Below are 13,220 nucleotides of genomic sequence, written 5' to 3' on the forward strand. Positions count from 1 at the left end.
CATTTCTGCAAATTAATGCTTTTAAAAGTTCTCAAGTCCTTAGTCGTGGCATTAAATCTTGCATAACATTTCTGCACCACATGGTGCTTAGATTAATAACTGTCAGTAACTCATAGAGGAGTCTGATAGATGTTACATTTATGTTTGTGTTTGGAAATGATTGCTCCAAATAGGATTTGCAATGCTAGTTGTCAAGTCACCTATTTATGTAGCACTTTACGATGCTGATTTAGCAGCTTCAGTGTTAACAGGAAAATAATGCCAAAAAGTTTTATTATAGTGTCAATGCGGGCAGATCAGTAATCTGGTTTAATATTTAGAGTCCCAACAAAGCAAGCCAAAGGAGACGGTGGCACCAAAACTTCCATCAGGAGATGGAATGGAGAAAAAAAACATTCAGGGTGGCTGACGAACAAAGTGTATGATGATTATTCTCACAAACATTACAAGTCAGAAGTCTTATTGGATTAGAATAGTTGTCCAGTTCCATCTGGTTGAAGATTGGAGTCGTCACGCCGGAGACAGTTTTTTGAGGATTCGGTGCCTCTGGATATCATGTCGATGAAGCCTTCACAGGGGAAAGTCTAGTTTGATACGCTCTCTCTGGACATTTTAGGAATGCATCGGTCGCATCTAGCCCCAGTCCATCTGATCTGGATCCGGCCGACTACAGTAAACCTCAGGATAAACGGAGACTAACATTAGCCTAGATGCCGTTCTTTTTGTGATATAAACCAGGTGTTGTGGGAAGTGTTCCCGGTTCCGGCTGACGTGGCTAATGCAGTCAAACAATCATTTAACTGATTTGAATAATAGAAATTGATAATGTTCTGTGTATGCCATAGTAAAGAGATGCGTTTTTAGTCTAGATTTAAACTGAGTGTGTCTGCTTCCCGAAAAATCAGAGGTGGATAAAGTACACAACTTCATTACTTGAGTAAAAGTAAAATAACTGGTCAAATATTACTCCGTTACAAGTGAAAGTTGTAAAAACAGATTTTTACTTAAGTAAAAGTACAGAAGTATCAAATGTAAATTTCCTTTTTTTAGGTGAACGTATAATTTTATTGTTGTGAAAAAGGCACACTACGCCATCATGGTTTAAGCCAGTCAGTGATCCAACATGCTAGAATACGACTAACTTCAACTTCTCTAAATACTTGTATAATTGTTAGAAAGCTCTTTACAAAGCTGCTGTCACTTTAAGGCTGAATGAACGGATCCAATACACTGATACACCTGATATTCTTCCAAATGTTTAAATTAACTTAAGACATAATCAACACTATTTATGTGATTACCCGCCGAAATTAATGTTTTGACATCAGTCTTCTCTTCTTCCATTTTTGGTATAAACTGATCAGTGTTCAAAAAATATTGGAAGATCATTGAACTTCACGTGACTGTACAAGAGTGATTCCTGAAAGGCCTTCTGCAAAAACCCAAACACCACTGACTTTCAAAGCTGCTACAGAAACGACTCTTGACTTTGAGGACCTTGATAGAAATGTAGTGGAGTAAAAAGTACAATATTTGTCTTTTAAATGCAGTGAAGGTAAAGTCATTAGTTGCCAGAAAAAAATAATACTCAAGTAAAGTAAAAGTGTACAGTACTCAAGTAAATGTACTTAGTTACTGTCCACCTCTGCAAACAATGCTAGACTGTTAAAGAGTTTGGGTTCTAAATAGGAAAAGGATCGACCGTCTGCAGTTGATTTAGATATTCTAGATATTATCAACTGGCCAGAGTTTTGAGACCGCATAAGACGTGATGGAGCATAATGTGTTAAGAGCTCACTCAAGTACTGGGGAGCTAAACTATTTAGTGCTTTGTTATTAATAACCAAGATTTTAAAATGTATGCGATGTTTAATAGGGAGCCAGTGCAGTAATGACAGAACTGGGCTAATAAGATCATGCTTCTAGTAAGAACTCTAGCTGCTGCGTTTTGGACCAGCTGGAGTTTGTTTATTAAGCGAGCGGGGCAACCACCCAGTAGAGCATTACAATAATCTAGCCTTGAGTTCATGAACGCATGAACTAACTGTTCAGCATTTTGCATTAAGCATGTGCCGTAATTTAAATATATATTTTTTAGATATATACAGTTTTATAGATGCTAGAAACGGGGCATTCAAATGAAATATTGGTATCAAAGAGCACACCCAGGTTCTTCACTGACGACGAGGACTTGACAGAGCAGCCATCAAGTGTTAGACTGTATTTTAGGTTACTACATGCAGAGGTTTTTTGTCCAGTAATTAAAAATTCAGGGTTTTTTTCCCTCAGAATTAAGTTGCAGGAAGTTACTAGTCATACATTTTTTTATATCATCTATGCATTCTGTTAATCTTGTGACTTGGTAAGTTTCGTCAGAGCACAAAGAAATATAGAGGTGAGTATCGTCAGTATAACAGTGAAAACGAATGCCATGCTTCCTAATATCTCCCAACGGTAGCATGTTCAGGGTGAAAAGGAAAGGTCCTAGCACTGAGCCTTGCGGTACCCCATACGCCATACTGAACTTTTGATCGGTAGGCTATCAGCTTTAGTTGTGTTGACGGTTTATAAAGGTTTGCCATCTTATAAGCTGGTTTGAGTAATGCAGGTCTTAATATTACATTGGCTAATCTAAAGACATTTAGATTGACAAATCAATGTTCTTATTAGAAAAAAGGTTTTTAAGTTTTTGACCGAAGTTGAAAACTTATTTACTGACAGTGTATCCCTTTGATTTATTCTTCAAAATGTCTTGACTCTGTCTTAAAAGTGTCTTTATAAAAGGGTGTTAAATGTATCTTCATAAAACCTGCATATACCCTGTCATATTTCATCATTCTGGGAGGACCTGTGGTCATAAAGCTGACCAATCACAGCTGTCCTGATCTGTGTAGACGTGACTCCAGTGAGCGGTTCTCATCAGATCTGGCAAACAGTGCAGAACATCAGTTACTGAGCAAGATGAGAGGTTTACTGTTACTGCTCAGCGCTCTGGTACTGCTGGAGTCAACAGACGGAAACCAACAGTATGATCAACTGAGCCAACATGACAGAGAGATTATTGACAGGGCAATAGAAAAAGCCAATAAGGAGCATGGACAAGACAAACACCTGGATTTTTTCTCCATTCCAGTTGCTGTGAGTTAAACCTTTATCATTTTACTGTAATTGATAAAAAAGTGCTTCTGCCTTAACATCTCTGGTTAACTAGAAGAGCATCATTTCATTCGTTTCAAGGACCCTGATCAGGGTCTGCTGATGACGTCAACAAGGTTAAATTTTAAATGTCTGTGGAGGAGCTTCGATCTCATATGGGGTGCCAGTTTCTACTTTTTTTTTTTTTTTTTTTTTTTTTTACACAAAGTTACTTTTTTCACACTAAATTTGTCACGTAACACTTAAAGGAAATAAGGTGAGAGGACTCAAGTGCAGAAATTAATGATTTATTTATAAAAAGAAACATAAATACAAAACCCACAAGGGGGTAAAACACATAAACTAGAAATAACAGAAAAAAACTTAAACATACCAGAAAGGAATCACAGGGGAGACGTAGACGTCACAAAGATCCGACAAAGACTGGGAGCTTAAATAGGGAAGAAATCAAGAGGGAAGAGGTGGGAGAAATCAAAACACTAATCAGAGAACAAGAGGGAGAGATCAGACTGACAGGAGCACATGCTCAAAATAACAAACCCCACATGTGCACACAAGACAGGACAGGCATCTGACAAAATTACTCCGGTACTATTTACGCCTGGATCTGGCCTACCCAAATTAAAAATCTTCCCATACGCAGATACAACATTTTGGTGTTATTTTACAGGAAAACATTTAAAGTTATTTAAAACAGTAAAAGTGATAAACATGTAAGTATATGTTGTCTCATCCCCAAAATAAAAGGCACTTTGTTATTTTTGGGTTATAAATTCATTTTTGACTATGAATATCTCAGGCCCTGTGTGCTCTAGCACCCTGCAGACAGTGTGGCGGTTTCCACTAGATGGCAGCAAATAATGAAAACGATTTTTTTGTCTGTAGCCTATCATGTATGCAAGATTTATTCAAATGGACTGAAGGGAGGAATATTACCTTCCTTTAATGTAATTTCCGCCTACCTTTGGTTCCTTAAGTCTCCCCATACCAATTTACAGTTAGCTCAGACAACATATAGGCTACTACATGTTTATCTCTTTTAGCTGCGTCTATGCATCTTCAAAGGGTTTCCTGTAAAATGACACCAAAGTTGTGTATTTAGACCACTGTATGTGGGTATGAGAAGCTTTTCAATTCAGGTAGGCCAAATCCAGGTTGAAATCCCCAAAAATGGTCCCAGAGTTTAGGATGTTAAATAAGAGGCGATCTGGCGCTCGTTGCCGCTGTTATTAGTATTGTGGATTTCTTTGTGGCTCGTCGTGCACACTGAACAGAGACGGACAAGCGCTTTAATCTATCGCTTAATATGCAATTTTCTGCTATTGATGTTGTACATATTTTACATCTGATATAACATTTTACATTTTAACATTTTATAAGCAATGCTAACCCCCATACACACACCTGTCCCTCACACTTTCAAAAACAAAGTTACGCCGCTGATCTTTATGCTTTACCTGTATCTTTCCTGACAGAATCCTGACAAGCAGATGCTTCATGTGTTATTAAAACCCACCTCATGTGACAAGATGACAAAGAGTGTCCATCAGAAAGACTGTGTGATCAAAAATAATGCTAGAGTAAGTAACGACTCGCTCTCGCATCTCGACTGTCTGCTTAGAGGAGTCTTTGTAGAAATAAAAGCTCACAGTTTCTCACAGCTCTGTTGTATTTTTCTCAGCCTAAAGTTTATTGTGTTGATTGTCGTGGATCCATGTCCTGTTTTCCTCTCAAAGACACAAAAAAGGTACATCACATATTAATCAAATATTGTGGACACACACCTCCTTAATTTACCATCATTATCCAATCTTTCGGTTGTCGAGATATTCCTGCACTAAAAGGTTTTAACTGTTCTCGTTGCAGATTAATGAATACATATCTAAATGTTTGAATCCTTATCTTGTTGGAAACGGGCATCTGTTTCAAATAGATTCAGAAGATCAGCCTGAAACTGGGTGTCTGGGATGCATCTGAGAAATAAAAACAACTAATGAAATGTACCCTATAAAAATGACCTATCAGGGCAAGTTTCTTTATCTAGAATTTAATTATGAGGATGAATGTGTATTTTTGCTCAACTAACAGTTTTCTTAATATATTTCAATGTAATGATGTAATTTTGAAAGCTATAATATGGAAAATACAGTTGCCTTCATTAATATGTCCTATTGGTCAATAAGTCAAATTAAAAATTGTTTAAATATATGTCTAAATAGAAAACATATGGTAAAATTGTCCACAAAGTTTCCATGAATAAAATGTTCCAAATTCTGAACTTTTGACAATTTTTTGGCGTTGAATTTGAGAGGTGAAAATAACTGTGGCTATTTAAATAAGTATCCCTATTTATAATACAATTTAATCACTTATAAATCTTTTAAATAAATAACAAGAATGCTTCAAGTCGATTGACTGCCCTGCCCATGTCAAAATAATTCTTGCACTGTAAAAAAATTATTTAGAAAAAAAGTTACCTGGTTGCCTTAAAATTTTGAGTTCATTGAAATTGAAATTTTGAGTTAATACAATGAACATTTTTTTAAATTCGACAACCTTTATTAAAATATTATTAAAAGATTTTGTAAGCATATTGGGTAATTGTGTGTGTTTTATTTGTGATGACGCAGTGAAACATGCCAAATAGTGCTGTTTTCATGATTTATCAAATTTTAATTGTGGTTCTATTTATTAAACAAATTTCTTTCATTGTATCAACTCAAATTTTTAATTTCAATAAACTCAAAATTTTAAGGCAACCAGGTTACTTACTTTTTTAAGTTAAACCAACAAAAATCAACCAATTTTTTTACAGTGTATCATGTAATTATGAGTTCACTGTGTCTTGACTTGGTCTTAAAAGTCTAAACCCGGTCATATTTCATAATTCTGGGAGGACCTGTGGTCATAAAGCTGACCAATCACAGCTGTCTCGATCTGTGTAGACGTGACTCCAGTGAGCGGTTCTCATCAGATCTGGCAAACAGTGCAGAACATCAGTTACTGAGCAAGATGAGAGGTTTACTGTTACTGCTCAGCGCTCTGGTACTGCTGGAGTCAACAGACGGAAACCAACAGTATGATCAACTGAGCCAACATGACAGAGAGATTATTGACAGGGCAATAGAAAAAGCCAATAAGGAGCATGGACACGCCAAACACCTGGATTTTGTCTCCATTCCAGATGTTGTGAGTTAAACCTTTATCATTGTACTGTAATTGATAAAAAAGTGCTTCTGCCTAATGTGTTTGAAAAAACTATTTAAACATTTACATATATAGTTGTCATCTTTATAGGCGTAATTTGCAGGTGGGACATGTCCCCACCACTTTTTGAGACATCTTGGTGTACGGATGAACCTAACTAACGTTACGTCAAGTTTACATTTTAAATGTCTGTGAAGGAGCTTGGATGTGTTGTACCATTTTAAGGCTTAGAGTCTCTCCTTTCTGGAGATATGCATCCCTTTGGCATTTGTCTTACAAAAAGTAACTTTTTTTCACAATAAAAGACTCCGGTACCATTTACGCCTGGATTGGATAAAAATGGATAAAAAGCTTCCCATACGCAGATACACAATTTTGGTGTCATTTTACAGGAGACCCTTTGAAGTTATTTAAAACAGTAAAAGTGATAAACATGTAAGTATATGTTGTCTGAGCTGTAATAACAATCAGGCACTGTATGCTCTAGAACCCTGCCGACAGTTATGGCTGTTTCCAGCCATATGTCAGCAAACACTGGAAAAAAATATTGTGACACTGGGATATTGTATTTATACTACTGTATTTGGGGACACTTGAGAGATCTGAGTAGGCGGAAATTACATAAAAAAGGTAATATTTCTCCCTTAAGATCCATTTGAATAAATCTTGCATTCATGCGTAACGAAACTGCTATAAGACATAAGGTAGGATCCAAACACAGTATTTATTTAGAGGGTAATCCACAATCGTAGTCAAAAGCAGGCAAAAGGTCATACACAGGCAAACAGTCCAAAAAGGCAAACAAGACAGGAGAGACAGGCAAACGGGTAATCCGGGAAACAGGCAAGAAATCCTAGAACCAAGAAACATGAAACCAAGGAACCGGTCAGAAATACAGTTAAAGTGACACTAAACAATACTTCGCAATGAATGACAGAGATAACCAGGGGTAATTAGGTGATGAGACACATGGTGTAAACAGTGAGTGCTAATGAGTCCAGGCAAAGGATTATGGGTAATGTAGTCTATGATAGGATGACAGTCCGGGTTGGAGTGCCCTCTGGTGGTGATCACGGGCACTCACACTGGTGAATTGTGACAACATGATAGACAAGCTGACGTCTAGTGGAAGCAGCAAAAACTGTCTGCAGGGTGCTAGAGCATACAGGTCCTGAGATATCAAAAATAAATTTATAACCAAAAAAAAAAAAATCACACGGACAAATGCTCAGTTTTTCTCAGTCGCTTTTCTACATTTCTCAGATCAGAATTGAAATTCTCAAAACTACCTGTTCAATTCTCACATCATTGTGTCACTTGTGCACATCAAAAAAGCAGTTTCTCATTTTTTTGAACCAGTTGCAAATGCTTTGGTACATCCATGCCAATGATTATGTACCATTCTCTGCTGTTTCCTACATTATCAGTTGCTTATGTCATGTTGATCAAAATGTATTATATTGGGTCTCTGTTGAATAGTCTCACCCCCCACAACATTAAAGCATTAGTATATAGCATAAGTCTTTACATGCAAAATGGTCGAACAAGTTATCATAATATGTCAAGCATATTTCTATCCTTTCTATATTTCCATTAGACTTTTTTTCTAAATCTGTCCTGAATTGGTAAATTGCTCCCAGGTGAATCTTGACTTTCTCTAACAAAGGTGCTTCTCATGAAACATCAACTAGCAAATCCTACGCCAGCTCAGGAGGTGGTGCACGCACGTTTGAGTTAGTGCGGAAATGCGCAGAAAAACTATTCCTAACACCACAAAACACACTGACAAAGATATGCTATTTTATGACCCACTGTAAAAAAAACAACAACAACAACATAGTGATTATAAACTTCAGTGTTTATTTTTTTGCAATGTATTCAATTTAATTTGTGTGAATTATAGGCTACCAAAGCATTTTAATCACTCATTTCCTGATGGCTGAGCGAACTGCGCAGGCTCAGACTGAGCTTGACGACGTAGATGTGACGTGAGCCTCCTGTCTGATAGCTGTAGGTCTTCTAGTAGTTGGGGAAAGTGAAATCTGAATCACGTTGTTTAAATATTTTCTTTTGGCTCACTATGGGCTTCTCTCCATTCTTCTGCCTTGACTTTATCAGACTTTATGTCTCCACGTCCCCCCGACTGTCTCATAGACAGGTAAAGATTGCCTGCCAGCGTCTCCTCAGGTCTATACGGTAATTTCTCAACTGTGCGACAGAGTCGCGTTGGTTATGACGCAATCGTTAGCCTATTTTTACCATAGACAGTAAAAGAAATGGACACAGCGTTCCCATTGACGTCAACGGCTAAATAATGAAGTCAACCTAGGGGCACTCACTTCCTGATGGCTGAGCGAACTGCGCAGGCTCAGACTGAGCTTGTTGACGTAGATGTGACGTGAGCCTCCTGTCTGACAGCTGTAGGTCTTCTAGTAGATGTGGAAAGTGAAAGCTGAATCACGTTGTTTAAATATTTTCTCCCGTTGCTTTTGGCTCACTATGGGCTTCTCCCCATTCTTCCCCCTTGACTTTATCAGACTAGTCTCCAGGACATGTCTCCACGTCCCCCCGACTGTCTCATAGACAGTAAAAGATTGCCTGCGAGCGTCTCCTCAGGTCTATACGGTAATTTCTCAACTGTGCGACAGGGTCGCGTTGGTTATGACGCAATCGTTAGCCTATTTTTACAAAAACAGCTTCTGCGGGGCGATAGTGTAGAAACAAGGTAATGGAGCCTTTTATGCATTGTCGTGTTTCTTTAGAAATAAACAATGGACAAATGGAGTCTTTACACACCTCAGATGTAAAGTTATTCACTGTCAAAGTGACTCAAAAATTAATGGGAGTCAATGGGATGCTAACAGCAGGTGATGGCTTGGTTAGCAATGGCAGCCCCTAGGGGTGGAACGCTTTCCGAGCGCTAGATTACCCCCTTGGATTACCGCCTTGGAGAAGTTCAGCTTTTGCCGTCTTCCGTGTGTCCATGGCGTAAAATGAGGGCGTGGGGGAGGCGGAGACTTGAATATATCGGGGCGTGTTATTCTAATGACGATCGTTTTCAGCCGCGGCATTTCTAAAGGGCAGGTTATTGCGTACACCTGGATTGCAGAGGTGCCTACAGCTTCATAAATCAGGCGGTGAGAGGAGTGTAAGCATAATCTTACGCCAACATATACGCCCGTTTCTACACAAGATTGATAAATGAGGGCCAATGACACAAGGACTTGTCATTCTGATGGCACTGACATGTTTATTGACACAGATATTTACTTTTGAGAGATGAGCTAAGGATTTTGAGTAAGAGAGTGGCTTTTGCAGGTTATCCATGGTGTTTTGCAATTTGTACACATTTTTTTGAGAAATGCACCTACTGTTTTGGAAATTGTGAGTTTGATTCGAGAAATGTACCAAAGCGACTGAGAAAAACTGTAATATTGTTTAGATGCAAGAATTAAACATGAGATCTATATCAATAAATGAACTATTGAATTGATTTTAGACATCTTAAAGGGAGTAGTTTGTGAGCAGTCTTGCAGGTGAGTTAAAGCGGTGGTTCCATGTTTTTTTCAAGGCTTGGTTGTGTTTATGGAGCGCAGTATAACACGTCTTAATACTTCTTCTTTTTTTGTATCCTATATTTTTCTTCTTTTCTCCCTTTATTCCACACCGCTGTCTCCACTGTCCTTTGAACGGCTCGTTTGCTTCCCGCTTCTATGAAGCTCATCCCTCCAAAAAACGCAATGGACTTAGATTGGTTAGATGGCCAAATGTAGTTTCCTGTATTTTTATTGGCTGAAGTGCCGAGCACCGGTGAAGGCCACGCCCCTTCCCATTACGGGCAGAAGTCACATCTGCGGAGACTAGCAAGGGTTTATGATGTCACCAAACCAGGAAGAAGCTCGTTGTAGTCCAAACCGGCCATTTTTGTAGGCAATAAACTGCCGTAACTTTAAAAGACAATATCTCCGTTTGCATTGAACTTTCAGCGCTGTAACTTTGCAGATACTGTTGATGCTCAAGCAGCGACATTACACACTAACTAAAGTCAAAAAAGTCAAATCGGATTCAACCACCCCTTTTATACAACTTTTATTGTTTACTGTTGTTATTGTACATATTTTACATCTGATAAAACATTTTATTAGCAATGCTAACCCCCATACACACACCTATCCCTCACACTTTCAAAAACAAAGTTACGCCACTGATCTTTATGCTTTACCTGTATCTTTCCTGACAGAATCCTGACAAGCAGATGCTTCATGTGTTATTAAAACCCACCTCATGTGACAAGATGACAAAGAGTGTCCATCAGAAAGACTGTGTGATCCAAAATAATAAAGTAAGTAACGACTCGCTCTCGCATCTCGACTGTCTGCTTAGAGGAGTCTTTGTAGAAATAAAAGCTCACAGTTTCTCACAGCTCTGTTGTATTTTTCTCAGCCTCAAGTTTATTGTGTTGAATGTCGTCGATCCATGTCCTGTTTTCCTCTCAAATACACAGAAAAGGTACATCACATATTAATCAAATATTGTGGACACACACCTCCTTAATTTACCATCATGATCCAATCTTTCTGTTGTCGAGATATTCCTGCACTAAAAGGTTTTAACTGTTCTCGTTGCAGATTAAACAAACCATATCTGAATGTTTGAATCCTTCATCAGGGACTCATCATGCTGGGGCAACTACTCTGTTCTCACACAAATCAGAAGATCATCCTCGAACTGGGTGTCTGGGATGCATCTGAGAAATAAAAACAATCAAGGATATGAATAAAATAAAAACTGCTAATGAAATGTACCCTATAAAAATGACCTGCCAGGACAAGTTTCTTTATCTAGAATTTAATTATGAAGATGAATGTGTATTTTTGCTCAGCTAGCAGTTTTCTCAATGTTTTAATGCAATTATGAATTTTTTAGAGAAATATGGAAAATACAGTTGTCTTCATTTGTATGTCCTAGTGTTGAATAACACAAATGACAAATTAATAATAGTTTAAAAAATTTTTTTTTAAAGTCTAAAAACTCTTCAAAGAAAACATATGGTAAAATTTTCCCCCTAAAAATTGTCCATGACAATATATTGGCGCTGAATTTGAGGTGAAAGATAAGGAGCGATCTGTAAACAGATGTCCCGCAGTGTGACGCAGTTATTCTGGTGTTTCGGTTACTTTAATTGGTGTTTTAAATTGATACAAATTACAATATACATTATATCAAGGGACTTGAAGGGCAAATGCAAACTGTTGGCTTTATTAAGGAGTTTTGTTTTTTATTATTATTAATCATAACAGTCTTTTTTCTTTCAGGATTAATATTTATATGCTTTTGAAAGTGAAATGTCCAACACTGGGGCCAAAGTGTGTCTCATAACAAAAGGAGAAACAAAACTAGATGGCTGTCTAAATATAACCTCATGACTTGAGTAACTGAAGTAATCATGAAACCCAGATTTTCTATTACCTAGTAACAGAAGGGTTTGCTGGATTGTCCATATAAAGAGCTAATCATATTGAAGAAAATGGATGTAATAAATAATGTCACCTTTTTCATGCTCCTATTCTATAAAAACGGTTGTACTCTTTTTGTTTGATTCTCTGTGACTCGAGGTCCTCCGGCCGTGAATAAAGCATATTCAAAGGCATGTCTGGAGTCTGTCTGATTACTGCGGCACATCAGGCTGAACACTGGAGACCATAGGCCTGCTTCTGTCCTCAAGTGCTGAAGGGGAGAACACTGCATTTACATTTACATTTATACATTTAGCAGATGCTTTTATCCAAAGCAACACTAGAGACCTTATTCAGTGTGTTCATAAGGGATGAGACGTCGCCCGACTCAAACAGGTCGAAGTGGAGACGCCTATAGCACCAAATTAAAAAATAATTTCACATTTCTTCTACATTAATGACCCAGTTTAAATACAGATTAATCTTCCCAGCTCTGAAGTACCCCTTTAACTAGTGTTTAGGTCTAGTTTTTCTAGTTTATTTAGAGTTTAGTTGCTGTGTTGGAATGACTATAAGTACAGTGCATCCGGAAAGTATTCACAGCGCTTCACTTTTTCCCCCCACAATTTTGTTTTTACAGCCTTATTCCAATATCAATTAAATGTATTATTTTCCTCAAAATTCTACAAACAATACCTCATCATGACAACATGAAATAAGTTTGTTTGAAATCTTTTCAAAATTATGTATACTTTTTTTTTTTTAAACACATGATACATTAGTATTCACAGCTTTTGCTACAAGTTTGGCACACCTATTTTTGGGCGGTTTCTCCCATATGTCTTTGCAGGACCTCTCAAGCTCCATCCGGTTGGATAAGGAGCGTCGGTGCACAGCCGTTGTCAGGTCTCTCCTGAGATGTTCAATCAGGTTCATGTCTGGGCTCTTACTGGGCCACTCAACGACATTCACAGAGTTGTCCCGTAGCTCCTCCTTTGTTATCTGGGCTGTGTGTTTAGGGTTGCTGTCCTGTTGGATGATGAACCTTCACCCCAGTCTGAGGGCCAGAGCTCTCTGGAGCAGGTTTTCATGTAGGATGTCTCTGTACATTGCTGCATTCATCTTTCCCTGGATCCTGACTAGTCTCCCAGTTCATGCTGCTGAAAAACATCCCCACAGCATGATGCTGCCACCACCATGCTTCACTTTAGGGATGGTATTGGCCAGGTGATGAGGAGTGCCTGGTTTCCTCCAGACATGACACTTGCCATTCAGGCCAAAGAGTTTAATCTTTATTTAATCAGTCCAGAGAATTTTGTTTCTCACAGTCTTAGAGTCCTTCAGGTGCCTTTTGCCAAACTCCAGACTGGCCGTCATGTGTCTTTTACTGAGGAGCGTCTT

The 13,220-nt window shown here is 38.1% G+C and overlaps 3 protein-coding genes across 3 annotated transcripts in view; 2 read left to right on the forward strand and 1 right to left on the reverse strand.

Annotated features, from left to right (window-relative positions):
* Positions 1-13,220, reverse strand: part of si:dkey-154p10.3 (PX domain-containing protein 1) — a 450,183-nt gene that overhangs the window by 163,067 nt on the left and 273,896 nt on the right. The window lies entirely within an intron of this gene.
* LOC137089938 (cystatin-like protein) lies at positions 2,896-5,434 on the forward strand. The gene is made up of 4 exons (XM_067453528.1): positions 2,896-3,138; positions 4,632-4,736; positions 4,838-4,903; positions 5,023-5,434. Exons 1-4 carry the CDS (start codon positions 2,962-2,964, stop codon positions 5,131-5,133), a joined length of 459 nt encoding a protein of 152 aa, XP_067309629.1. The 5' UTR covers positions 2,896-2,961; the 3' UTR covers positions 5,134-5,434.
* LOC137089937 (cystatin-like protein) lies at positions 6,122-11,917 on the forward strand. Its single transcript, XM_067453527.1, has 4 exons — positions 6,122-6,345; positions 10,604-10,705; positions 10,807-10,872; positions 10,992-11,917. The coding sequence occupies exons 1-4, from the start codon at positions 6,169-6,171 to the stop codon at positions 11,112-11,114; spliced, it is 468 nt and encodes a 155-aa protein (XP_067309628.1). The 5' UTR covers positions 6,122-6,168; the 3' UTR covers positions 11,115-11,917.

Source organism: Pseudorasbora parva, chromosome 9 (assembly GCF_024679245.1).
Source record: "Pseudorasbora parva isolate DD20220531a chromosome 9, ASM2467924v1, whole genome shotgun sequence".
Lineage (NCBI taxonomy): Eukaryota > Metazoa > Chordata > Actinopteri > Cypriniformes > Gobionidae > Pseudorasbora > Pseudorasbora parva.